The sequence below is a fragment of the Aedes albopictus genome, chromosome 1, assembly GCF_035046485.1.
Source record: "Aedes albopictus strain Foshan chromosome 1, AalbF5, whole genome shotgun sequence".
In the NCBI taxonomy this organism is placed as follows: Eukaryota; Metazoa; Arthropoda; class Insecta; order Diptera; family Culicidae; genus Aedes; species Aedes albopictus.
In genome coordinates this window covers 282,420,998-282,434,447 of record NC_085136.1, presented here as the reverse complement: position 1 = coordinate 282,434,447, position 13,450 = coordinate 282,420,998, and the positions used below count along the sequence as shown (strand labels likewise).

Below are 13,450 nucleotides of genomic sequence, written 5' to 3'. Positions count from 1 at the left end.
CCTCGCTTTGATCGTTTAGCTCGTTTAGCTTTAACAGTTAGCTTTCAGACAACCATTCAACGGACGGACCAACTGTGCGTTCTGTCAAAATTTCTAATCGCGGTGAGCGGCCATCATCACCGGAGCGCGTCGCAGCGTAGAGGTATAAACAAACAACATATTTTTTCGGTAAGTTTTACTGAAATTTACCTCGTTACAGCAACTAAACCAGGAAATCCGCGCACCACCATGGGACGTCGAAAGTCGAAGAGAAAGCCCCCGCCGAAGCGCAAGAATATCGAACCCCTGGACCAGCAGTTCAATTGCCCCTTCTGCAACCACGAAAAGTCCTGCGAAGTGAAGATGGACAAGAGTCGGAACTCGGCGCGCATAACCTGTCGGGTGTGCATGGAGGACTACCAGACGTCGATAAACTTCCTGTCGGAACCGGTCGACGTGTACAACGATTGGGTGGACGCGTGCGAGAGTGCCAACTAAATCACCGGCTGGGGGCGCTTCTGGAAGAGCTTTGTACCGGGAAAACTAGGGCCAGGCATATGTATTAGGGTGTGTAATAAGCATCGGGATATTTATCACTAATAACTACTAAAGTTAGATCACTTATGGACACAAGCAGTAGATTTAACAAACGATTTGCTGAATTTTACTAAATGAAATATGAGCATTTAGTATTTAAGCGTGTGAAAATTTCAAGATTTATTTTGAGAAATAAATTAGAGTAGTAAGCGCAAGCCTGAGGATTGATTTGTTTCTATTTAATGCTGACAATGTTTTGAATGATTCAAAGCTGAAAAACATTTTATAATTAAAATAATGAGGGGTGTTGTAGAGGTCTCTACAGCTTTCTTAAGTACATATCAAATTAATCATCAATCCCCGCCCCCAACTGTCGCAAGGTCGTAGCCAGGACAGCTCTCGACCATTGCAAAATTTTCCCCTTAATATCTTGTCTTAGCCGTTTTTCTTTATTATCCAGTTCCAACCTGGGTTGGAACTGGATCAGATCACAGTTTCAACCCCAACCCGATTTCGGTTTCGCTTGTACTAAAGTTTGTTTGACGTTGTTTGTTTACACATTTTCCGCCAATCCAGTTCCAACCCAGGTTAAAAAAGAAAAACGGCATTAGAATCATTGATTATCCATAAGCCTAGCTCTGTGTTTTTATAACGAACGGGTAGGAGGTAACCCTCTTTACAGCGGTCTAGAACTGTACCTCCTACTCCTAGGTACGAATAGTGCTTGCTGCTAATGCCAAACATCTAAAACTGCACAAATTCAATACTCGAGCTTGTTTGGCTCAGTAAATCGATTAATGCATTTCTGGCCAAAATTCCTTTCATTCGTCAAGGTATGAAAAACTTTTAGAAATGGCATTATCGTGCGTATCGATTTAGGCAAAATGTTGAGAACTCAGTAGAAAATAACTAAGCTGAAACATTCAAGCATTCAAGTCTTTCTGTGTGGTCTGACATTGTCTAACTTAGCAAAGAATGGTTTTTATTGGATGTGTTAATCACTGTTTTTTATCTGTTTTATTGATGTTTTATTGGCTCACCGAGAAACATCAATAAAACAGATATTGTGGCGTTAGCACTAAATTGGTTTCCGATAAAACTTCATTGACTTCCGCTGCCTTTCCTATGCGTTAAACATTACGTCGGAAGTGCAATGTATAGAAAACCAGATTTACTGTAGTGCTAAACGCACAATAAATAAAAACATGGTTTGGTTCATCTGAGTAAGGTTTATTCATATTGTGACTATAGATTTTTTTTCAGTGTCCTAAAAAACATCGCATCCATTCATATTGCGCCTTTGAATATGCAATACACAATACACAATTTACTGTACATTAGGGTGTCCCAAGATTTAAAAAGTATGTAATATTCTGTGATTACTGTTCACGGGATAATTGGGTTGTTTAGCGAATTAAATATTGCCATTTTCTTTAGCCTAATCGAAAGAGCTCATTTTTCTGAGTATAAGGTGAATTTAATGCGATCCAATTCCTTTATTTTGATGATCAAATAAACAAAACAGTTTTAATTTCCGTGGATAGAATGACAGTTCAATCGATAAAGTGACAGTTCGCCCCGAACAAAAAATTTTCCCCATACAAACTTTAAATGCATTTTAAAAATAGTTCCCGGGCGCCAAAAATGATGAAATTTTGGATTTCGACTAATTTTTGGACGGAGATTCCGATTATGCAATAATCTGGATACAATAGACGTTCGATCGGTGCAAACGCTTTAACTGCAATGCTTTTTAACTGCAAGTCCGCTAAGTGCAACAATTTTGCAGTTATCGCACCGCTATCCGTCAAAATGAAATGTCAACAGCGATGCGATGTTTTTCGCATGCACTTTTGATGCAGTGCGATGTTTTCCGAATGCACTATCGCTGCATTCTGCAGCAACTGACAGCTCTTTGACGTCTGTCAGTTGTTGCAGTTATCGAATTTCATTCGCTAAGTGAAAAGTAAACATGTTGCAGTTACCGAACGTCTACTGTACCCCTAAAGAACCCACGACGAGCCTGGATAAAACAAAGAGGAGAAACGTCAAAATTGGAACAGTCGATTTAGTGTCATCCCCATAGTTCCAATCGAGCAGGAGACCTGTCAAAGCGACAAGGATTCGCCACTTTGGTATACTCGAGACACTTTAGTTTTGATCAATCAAACTCATATAAAGCCACAATTTTTCAGAGAAAATTAACCATTCATAATATGCTCATATTGACTTATGCTTCACTCCGAATGAAGAGCAATTCTATTATTCATATTTTTTTCTGCTATTAGGCTGACACAGATTTCGATTTTTTCTTATGTCTTATGGAGGATTTTTTTTTTTTTTTTTTTTTTTTTTATACCCGCCACTATCCCCCACACCAAAGGACTCGTCAATGAGCCCCCTGGTAGTGGACGCTACTATCTCAGCTCTTTTCTGGCAACACAAAAACTGAACTAAAGTATAACAAACAAACGAGCTGAGATTAAACAAAGAAAACTAAAAGAAATGAAGAAGTAAATTATTTTAATTACAAAAAGTGAGGGGCGTGACATCCCAGTGGAACATATTGTTCCTTTTAAGGGAGCCACTGTGTACTTAAACTAAAACAAATAATAACAAAATTTTGCTTCTGGTAGGAGTTGCAAATAAATCAACCAAGAATGTCGGTGAGACGCAATTTATAAAAGTGCTTTAACTTGCTTTTGAAGATATGACGATTTGTTACTTGCTTAATTTCATCAGGTAATTGGTTGTACTTAATAGGCCCAATGATCGAAATTCGTTTTTTACCAAACGTGGTTGAAACTCTGCATTGATGTAAATTATTAGGACGTCTTAAAACGTATCTATGTGGTACAGATGGCATTTGAACATTATGATGGAAAACATTTCTATGAAGGGTATCGTGTACAAAAATTGCAGTTTGCAGTTCACAAAGGCCATTTATAGGTAAAATGTTATGTGAGTTGTCGGAGTAAAGCTGTAAAGTGGGAAACAAAAAAGGTTTTCTGAAGATAATTTTAAGACATCTATTCTGAAGTGTTTGTATTCTCCTAAGGTGTGACTTGGAGGCACGACCCCATGCTATTATTAAATAGGTAAGTACTGAATGGATGTGGGCAAAGTAAAATTTAAGAAGTACGCTAAGAGGCAGGAAACTACTAACTCTTCGCAAAATTCCACAAAGCGACGCGACTTTTTTCTCTACATGTTTGATGTGTTCTGACCAACTCAAAGTAGCATCCATAAATAAACCTAGATACTTAAAAGACTGCACTTGTTCGATGGAGCATGAATTGAGAGAAACTACGAGATTATTGTCAACGCTTTTTCTAGGAGAACGGAAGACCATATATTTTGTTTTCAATATATTCAACGAAAGTAAATTTGTTGCCAAATATTTTGCTAACACCTTCAAATCATCATTCATGTCGTTTGCTACTGCTTGTATTTCGAGACGCGGATAGAAAAGTGCTGTGTCATCAGCGAATAGGCGAGGCACACCTTTTAGTGAAAGCTTGCTTAGGTCGTTTATGTACAGTAAAAATAATAATGGACCAATATTGCTTCCTTGAGGCACTCCTACAGTAATTGGCCTTAAGGAACTAACAGTCTCACCTATTGATACGAACTGCCTTCTATCTAACAGATAGCTGCGAATTATATCGTTGGCAATACCACGGATTCCGTAAGCCTCAAGTTTCTTTAAAAGTATAGAGTGATTTAAGGTATCAAATGCCTTCCGAAGATCTAAAAAGAGAGCTCCTACAAACTGTTTATTATCAATTCCCTTGATTACATCATCAAGCAGTTCAGAAATGGCCGTTTCAGTGCTACTACCCTGCCTAAATCCATACTGGAATTTATATAGTACTTTATGTTGATTCAAAAACGGAACAAGTCTATTAATAAGTAGTTTTTCTATTATTTTGTTAAATGTGGAAAGCGTTGAAATAGGTCTGTAGTTGCTCACATCATGTGCATCGCCAGATTTAAAAATTGGTACCACTCTAGCCACTTTAAGGCAATCGGGAAAGGTGCCTGTATCTATAATCTTATTGAAAATCTGTGCCAAGATTCGGGAAAAATTTACACAGTTTTGTTTAACAACTTCGGCTGTGATAAAATCAGGACCACCACTTTTCTTAGGAGCCAAATCGTTAATGAGTAATGTCACTTCGCTGGGGGATGCGGGAGTTAGAAAAATAGAACCGGAAACTCGCTGCAAACAGGATAATGGATCAGAAGAAACATCAACTACGATGCGGCTGGCAAGCTCTTGACCTATGCTGGAAAAATATTTATTGAAAATCTCACAAACTTGTTGATTATTATTGATTTTCGTACCGTTATCCTTGAGAGTGATTTCGCTCGATTTGGAACTTTTCCCAAATATTCGATTAATGTGTGTCCACAGCTTGGAATGTGGAGTATTATTTAGTAGGTTTTTATAATACAAGGTTTTACAACTTTTTTTCGTTGCGATTACTTTGTTAGAAACATGTTTGAGCAAATCTTGAAGATGGCGATCATTGGGGTTTCTTTTGAGACGTTTGATGTAATTATTCTTAATTTTAATTAAATACCATAGATTAAAATTCATCCATGGACAAAAATTTCCTTTTGTATTAATATTTTTAGTTATAGTTTTTGAGTATTTATCATGCAAGGTTTTATAGGTGGATATGATGTTAGCTAAGCATAGATTGGCATCCTGAACTTCCTCACAGGAATCCAAATAAGTTTTAAAGTCATTGGAAATTTTCTGGTGATCAACTATTTTTTTTACAAGGGTTTGTTTTTGTCTCTCCTCAAACAATTTAAAGGACGTGAGGATCATGCAGTGATCGCTGCGATCCGAAAAAATTGTATCATTCCTAGTACGTGACAGATCATCCATTTTACAGACTGCGTGATCTAGTAAGTTAGCACTTATCGGTCTTGTAGGGAAAGTGTTGGAACATGCAAACCCATACGATTCTAAAAGTGACCTGTATTTTACAACCACGTTATTGCCAAAGACATTCATAGGTATATTGACATCACCAACAAGAAAGCAAGATCTATTTGGGCTACAATTATTCAATACATTTTCCAAAATATCTAAAAAATTATTCACATCGAATGATGGGGGACGGTAAAAACAATGAATATCATAAATACGATTCTTTTGACAAACATTAACGTAAATGTGATGAAAACCATCAATATGTACATTACACTGAACAGTAAAATGAAGGTTACTCCTAACGTATACAGCTAATCCACCACTAGAACTTTCTCTACACGAAAAGACAACATTAAACCCGGGTATATTATACAAAGCAACATTTTCACTTTTAAGCCAAGTCTCACCTATGACAATAACATCGATTGGTAGATTACAGTGCTCCAGTGTTTCAAGAATACAATCAAATTTGCTAAGATCGTTCATTCCCCGAATGTTCCATTGCAGGATGCGCAATTGATTGATGTTATCTTTGTTTACAGGGCAAGATTCATTGAAGTCATCAAGGTGCACATGTGAAAAATTATTATCATTAGCCATTGAAAAACGAAAATAAACAAAAGATGGAAAACAAAAACATATAATTTAAAAAAATTTTGGACACACAAATAGAAATAAGTTACTCAATCATGCTGACCTTTGCAGGCGACTGGGATAATGATTGCACCAGCTTTTTTATATCATTTCTATTTTTAACTATTATAGGTTTGCCGTACGGCGAAGATCTGATCCGTTGTCGACCGGCCGTCGATGAAGCCGGCTTGATAACTTCCCATGAACTCATTCGTTTTAGGTGACAGGCGACGAAAGATGAACTAGGTAGCATTTTGTAAGCAGCATTTAAAATAGTGATCACTCCGAAGTTCTCACATTCCAAATGGTCGCCTTTCTTGTGAATGGGGCAGATTACCCCTTCCTTTCACTCCTCCGGTAGCTGTTCGGTTTCCCAGATCCTGACTATCAACCGGTGCAGGTAGGTGGCCAACTTTTCTGGGCCCATCTTGATGAGTTCAGCTGCGATACCATCCTTAACAGCTGCTTTGTTGGTTTTGAGCTGATGAATGGCATCCTTAACTTCCTCCCTCAGCGTGGAAGTTAACTCATTTTCTTCCTCTGCTCCATTGGCGTAGCCGTTACCTTCATAATTGTGGTCTCTCGTGCCTACATCCTCCACGCCGTTCAGGTGCTGATCGAAGTGCTGCTTCCATCTTTCGATCACCTCACGTCCGTCCGTCAAGAGGCCTCCATCTTTATCCCTGCACATTTCGGCTCGCGGTACGAAGCCGTTGCGGGATGCGTTGAGCTTCTGGTAGAAGTTCCGTGTTTCTTGGGAACGGCACAGCAGTTCCATTTCTTCGCACTCCGCTTCTTCCAGGCGGCGTTTTTTCTCCCGAAAGAGGCAGCTCTGCTGTTCCCGCTTCTTTTTTTTTTGTTTTTATTTATGTGTATTTTAACTTAGAGCTAATTCTACACTGTGTTCCCGCTTCTGTTTGTAACGTTTTACGTTCTGTCGGGTCCCTTGCTGCAGCATTACCGCCCGCGCTGCGTTTGTCTCCTCCAAAACCGTTCTGCACTCTTCGTCGAACCATTCGTTCCGTCGATTTCGTTCCACGTACCCGATGGTGCTCTCGGCTGCGTCGTTGATGGCAACTTTCACTGTACTTCAGCAGTCCTCTAGAAATTAGAGTACACCTCCCAGAGGAATTTTCAGTGGTACTCCTGAAGGAATTCCCCATAAAACCCTTGGATGAAGTCTCAGTGGAACTCCCGGGAAGATCAATATTCTGTGCAATTTCGAGATGAACTTCTGGTGAAACTTTTAGAAATGTTCCCGGTGGAACTCCTACCCTAATTTGTGGTAGATCTCCTAGATAAATGATTAGCACTACTGTGAGAATTTGCGTTGGTACATCTGAAAGAATTCACGGTTGAACTTCTAGCGAAATTGTCGTTGCAGTTATGGCAAAAATATCCGAATCAACCGCTAGGAGAATTTCTGGTGAAACCTTTACAGTAATTCTCGGTAGAACTGTTAGAAGAATTCCTATTGAAACTCCTTTAGAAAATTTCCTGAGAAACACTAGGAGAAATCTTTTGAGAAATTCCTTTTGGGACTCATAGAGGAATTTTTGGAGAATGTGGAAATTTTGGACCCACTGAATGATTGCATGAAATGTGATGATGAAATATGAAATGAAATATTATTTTAAAAGTTTCCGCATATAAAACATGAATTTTGATATTCTGTGGAAAGAAGCCCGATGTACATTCTATTTTTATAATCTCGAAAGCTAGTTCAGACATAGCGTGTGCCATTCAGTCCAAAATGTTTTGAAAATCCGTACTGGTTGGTTGTCAAATTCTTTACAATCAAATGTGGATCGCAAGCTAGAAAAGTTCGAGAACCCAATATTTGGTTAAACTTATAGAGGAGCTCCCGATGGAACTCCTGCGGGAATCTAGGGTGGAACTCCCAAAGTTATAACTGGTGAAATTCCTTGCGGAACTTATACAGTATTTTCCAGTCGAACTTCTAGAGAAACAATCGGTGGAACTGTTAAAGAAATTTTATTTGGAACTTCAAACGGAATTCCTGGTGAAACTGCTTAAGGAATTTTCGGCTGAACTTTCCAAGGAGTACCCGGGATCTTCTAAAGAATTTCCTTCAGGAAAACCAGGAGAAATTATTTCAAGAATTCTTGGAGAAATTCCCTTTGAAACTACTAGAAGAATATCTAGAGAAATGGTGAGTAGAGAAGCATTCCCGGTACAATTCACACAAGAATTCCTGCTGAACTTCCCCGTTGAAATTTGAGAAATAATTGGTGAAACTCATAGAGAAATTCTCTGTGAAGCTCCTATACGAATCCCTGGTGGAACTCCTAGAGAGATTCCTTCTGTAATCTGCGGTGGAACTCTCTATAGGAATTCTCGGTGGAAGTCTTAGAGTAGTTTCCATCGGATCTTCTGGAGGGATTCCCGGTGGATTTGCAGGAGGAATTGAAGATGAATCTCTCACTACAATAGCTGGATATTAGCGGAGGAGTATCAGCTAAACTCTTACAGGAATTCTCGGAGGATCTCCTTGAAAATTAATTGGTGGATCTAAAAAAAATAGTGGAACTCCTAGAGAAATTCTCTTTGGAATTCCTAGCACTTCGGAGCTCTTAGTGACACTTCCGGTGGAATTTATCTGAGGAACCCTAGAGCGGAATGCTTCAAGAACAATTCCCAGTGCAACTTCCAAAGGAATTGCTGGCGGAAGAATTTCCGGTGGAACTACGAGAGGAATTTCCGATGATTCTTTTGAAGGAATTCTCGTTGGAATTGCTAGAGGATTTTTTATGGGACTCCTGTGGGAATTTTCGGTGGCACTCATGCAGATGTTTGAGGTGAAACTCCTACAAGACTTCCTCTTTTGATCAGACCTAATGGAATTACCGGCGAAATTCCTTTAGAATTTCTTGTTGAATTTCCTGAAGAAACTCCTGCGGGAATTTTCTTTGGAATTCATAGAGGGATTCCCGGTGGAATTACTAGTCGAACTCCCGTTTGAGTTTGTAGAATAATTTTTAGTGGAGTTCCCGCAAACAATATCGGCGGAACTCCTTTCGGAATTCTTAGTGAAATTTCTATGGAAATTTTCGGTGGAATTTCTGGAGGAAATTTCAGTAAAAATAATTTTCGATGAAGTTTCTAACGAAATTTCTGGTGGAACTTCTTGAAAAATTTCAAGTAAAATTCCTGTAGAAATTTCGAAAATAATTCTCAGTGGAATTCCCACGAAAATTTACGGCAGAGATTCAGCGAGAATTCATGGTGAAATTTGTACATGAATTTTCGGTGGAATATGCGGTAGAATTCCCGCTGACACTGCGAGAAAAAATCCCAGTGGAATTTCTATTCCTGGCGCAGCTCCTGTATGGATTTCCAGAAATTTCGGTAAAAATGTCCCTTGTGGTGGTTTACCACAGATATATAACCTGTTTAATTTTTGGAATCTCCAGTTCTTGAATCTCTCGAATAGATGAGTGCACCGCTCGCGGAAAGTTCACTCGGGCCGCGAATTTTGACACCACAGCGGGGTCGACTCTCAACAACTTCTACCCAGCTGAACATTTATTTAATTTATTGCATCTAGTTTTCGCGATAAAGTTGTAAAAATATGGGCTAGGGCATTAACTACATGCATAAGCATCAGTTTAAAAGAAAATTCATATAAGAAATCGAAGAAAAAAATTATGAGCGCATTTTGGTGATGCATCTCTGAGTAGAAGTTGTTGAGAGTCGACCCCACTGTGCTGTCAAAAAATTTCAGGCTCGATGAACTCAATGTTCATCGGTGCACTCGTCTATACTGCCATACACCCGGAAACTTTATGTTATGCTGCCGTTATTCTGCAAGGTGACATAAGAGACATTGACAATTTTGGCACATTTTAAGTTATTATCCATCTATTCCATATCGGTCATTCTCTAACTTCTCTTTCGTAGATGCCGGTGGCCATAGAATGATCGAGAACATCATTTGTTCATGTTTATACCAAAAACATCACAGTAAAGATAAATAATGAAGATTAAGTCCACGAAAGCCTACCTTTGTTGTAAAAATCAGAGAGCAATACAATATACAGGGGGTGGTCTCTCATAAAAAAAGTTCAACATGCTGTTACTTTTCATAGAGTGCGTCAAAAATTCTCAAATTTTTCTCACAAACACTCCTTTAGGGATTCTTGAAAAAAAAAATCCAGCAAAAATGCTTCTAGAGATTCCTCTTGAAATTTCTTGAAGAGTTCCTTTAAAAATTTCTCCAGGAAGGCTTTCAGGAAAGAATTTGTTCAGAAATAAGTCAAAGGATTCCTCGTGATATTTCTCTAAGGATTCTATTAAATAATCTTCCTTGGTTTTCTTAAGAAATTTCTGCATTTATTTTTTCAAAAAAATTTTCAGTTAATAATTTGGAAATTTTCTTCAAGGACATCTTCAGAAATTCCTCCACAGATTCCTTCAAAAGTTTTTCTATGGGTTGATACTTCTCTTTCTCAATACGTCTATTTCATATTTTTTTCCTGTGTTTCTTCTGGGAAATCTTCAATGAATTTCTTTAGAAGTTTTCCAGTGTTTTCTTTGGAAATTCTTATAGAGATTCCAACAAAAATTTATCTATGGATTATATAGAAACTCTTCAATAGATTTCCATAGTAATTCCACCATGGAAATCCAGCACAGATTGTTTCAGTAATCCCTCCAGGGATTCCTTCAGAAATGCCTGGGAGAATTCCTTAAGAAAATCTTCCAGGGTTTTTTAAAGTAAATCTTCTGAACGTTTCTTTAGAAATTCGACCAAAGTTTCCTGCAGAAAGTCTTCTACCGAAAGAAAAGATCTCTCATTTCGCTTAGCAAATCTTCCATTGACTCCTTCCGAAATTGTACCATGTTATCTAAATATTTCTGAGAATTTCTCTAGAAAATCTTTAAATTTGAAATTCCTTCAGAAATTTCTCCATGATGAAACGATCTTCCAAGCATTTCTTCACGAACTACTTCAGAAACTCCTGCAAGAATTACTACATGAATTAAAAATTCTTGCTGAAATGTCTCCTAAATTTTCATCAGGTATTCTGCCCCTATTCGCATAACAGTCCCATGTTTGCTGGGTTTCCTATTCACATGGGACTGTTGTGCGAATGGGGGCAGTATTCCCCCGGATATTTCTGCAGACATTCTTGCATAAATGCATTCAGTGATTCCAGCAGAAAATCTTCCAGAGATTCCAACAAAAACTCATATAGAGATTTCTTTAGAAATTCATCCTGGTATGGAGGAATGGAGTCCATGGTTCGTCTAATGATCACAGAAAATTTTCTTACAGATCTTCTGGGAAACATTTTGATTAAACTTCGGAAAAAAAAACCTTTGGTAGAGTTATAAAAAAGACACTTACGAGGAAAGATGCATTCAGCGCCTTCAAATGATTTTCTAGATTAATATGGTCTTCTACAAAGTTGTTCCAAAAAATTAAGCCCTCTTTTTAATATACATGAAAATTAGGGTGGTCCATATTTTCAAAGAAATTGGGAATCAAACTTTTTTATTTGCAAGAAAAACTATATACATTCTTCGGGAAAGTTGTAGATCTATCAATTTTGAGCAAGTTTGCTTAAGACACTTTTTATGTAGCTTTAAAATTGACCGATCTAGAGGTATTTTTCTGAATAAGCTTAGGGTTCTGGCGGTTTTCTGGCGTTAACTTTTTCAGTTTCGATTTTCCATCAAAGTAGCCCAAGAAACACTTGTAGAGCATTTGAAGACGCGTCGTTTCGTGCGCTGAGATGGTCGTTATCTCTTTTGGTTTAAAAATTACAGGCGTTTTCCTTAAAAAGTCATAGTTCTTTTAAAAAGGGTTCATGATGAGTGGGGGCAAACATATAACATATCTTTTGCCCGCATTCAAAAGAAGAAATGTTGTTATAAAACATATCAAAAAATTAGAGGGGTGTTATTTTTGTAACTCAAATGTTGCAACGTCATTCCGTTCAAAAGATATTGATGATTTTCTAGAAAAAATAGGCACTTTTCAAGTATTTTTCACTTGAGTTACAAAAATAACACCCCTCTAATTTTTGATATGTTTTATAACAACATTTCTTCTTTTGAATGCGGGCAAAAGATATTTTTTGCAATTAAGTATCAAAATATCTAACTTTTCACACGCGAGAATAACACTAAAATGGTAGATTTTTCGATACTAAAACAAGTGTGCCGAAAAGTACTACTTTTCGGCACCCTTAAAAGTGCCGAAAAGTACCACTTTTCGGCACTTTTGTTCGTATACACTTTTGTCAAGCTTCCGTGAAATTCTTGAGAATTCTAAGGGAACATTACGCCGGGACCACATTCTACTGGTACTTTCACGTTCATTGAGCAGCGGAAGAAACTGTTATAGTTGACCTACTACCGGAAAATCCAAATTCTTTCATGAAAATTTGTCGCACTGATTTCCAACGGCTGCCTGAAAACTTTTGACAACCAACTGTAGCACAGCCTACCTGATTGAAAAACGTGCTCCAGCGCGGCATGGATGCTCACCAAGATGCTCACACGTGGTATCTCTTGCAACATGGTGGTGTAGCTAGAAATGATCCAACCCATTGGTTTTTTTTATAATTGCAAAAAATGTTGTATGCAACTCGTTGCAAAACTCGATTTTTTAGCACTCGTCATATTTGTCCAACTCGGCAAGCCTCGTTGGATAAATGTATGACTCGTGCTGAAAAAATCACCATTTTGCAACTTGTTGCATAAATAACTATTTTATGTTTGCCCCAACCCGTCCTAAAACCCTTTAAAAAAACTATGATTTTTTAAGAAAAATGCCTGTAACTTTTGAACCAAAAGAGATAACGACCATCTCAGCGCACGAAGCGACTCGTCTTCAAATGCTCTACAAGTGTTTCTTGGGCTACTTTGATGGAAAATCGAAACTGAAAAAAGTTAACGCCAGAAAACCGGTTTTTCTTGAACCACCCTAAGCTTATTCAGAAAAATACCTCTAGATCGGTCAATTTTAAAGCTACATAAAAAGTGTGTTCAGCAAACTTGCTCAAAATTGATAGATCTACAACTTTCCCGAAGAATGTATACAGTTATTCTTGCAAATAAAAAAGTTTGGTTCCCAATTTCTTCGAAAATATGGACCACCCTAATTTTCATGCACATCTTAAAGAGGGCCTTATTATTAGGGACAACTTTGTAGAAGACCATATTTGCCTAAAACTCATTTGAAGGCGTTGAATGCATCTCTCCTCGTAAATCTGGTTCGTGGACCACTGTGCAACGGACAACACATATAACACCCAGTGGCCCAGTGGAGAATTTTTCGTTTGACGAAAAGTTTTCCCCGACTGGAGTGGGAATCGAACCCAC

The 13,450-nt window shown here is 38.0% G+C and overlaps 1 protein-coding gene across 1 annotated transcript; it reads left to right on the top strand.

The window, feature by feature from the left end:
- Positions 1-48: 48 nt before the first annotated feature.
- LOC134285667 (transcription elongation factor 1 homolog) lies at positions 49-731 on the top strand. The gene is made up of 2 exons (XM_062846905.1): positions 49-142; positions 200-731. Exon 2 carries the CDS (start codon positions 229-231, stop codon positions 475-477), a length of 249 nt encoding a protein of 82 aa, XP_062702889.1. The 5' UTR covers positions 49-142; positions 200-228; the 3' UTR covers positions 478-731.
- The last annotated feature ends 12,719 nt before the right edge of the window (positions 732-13,450 follow it).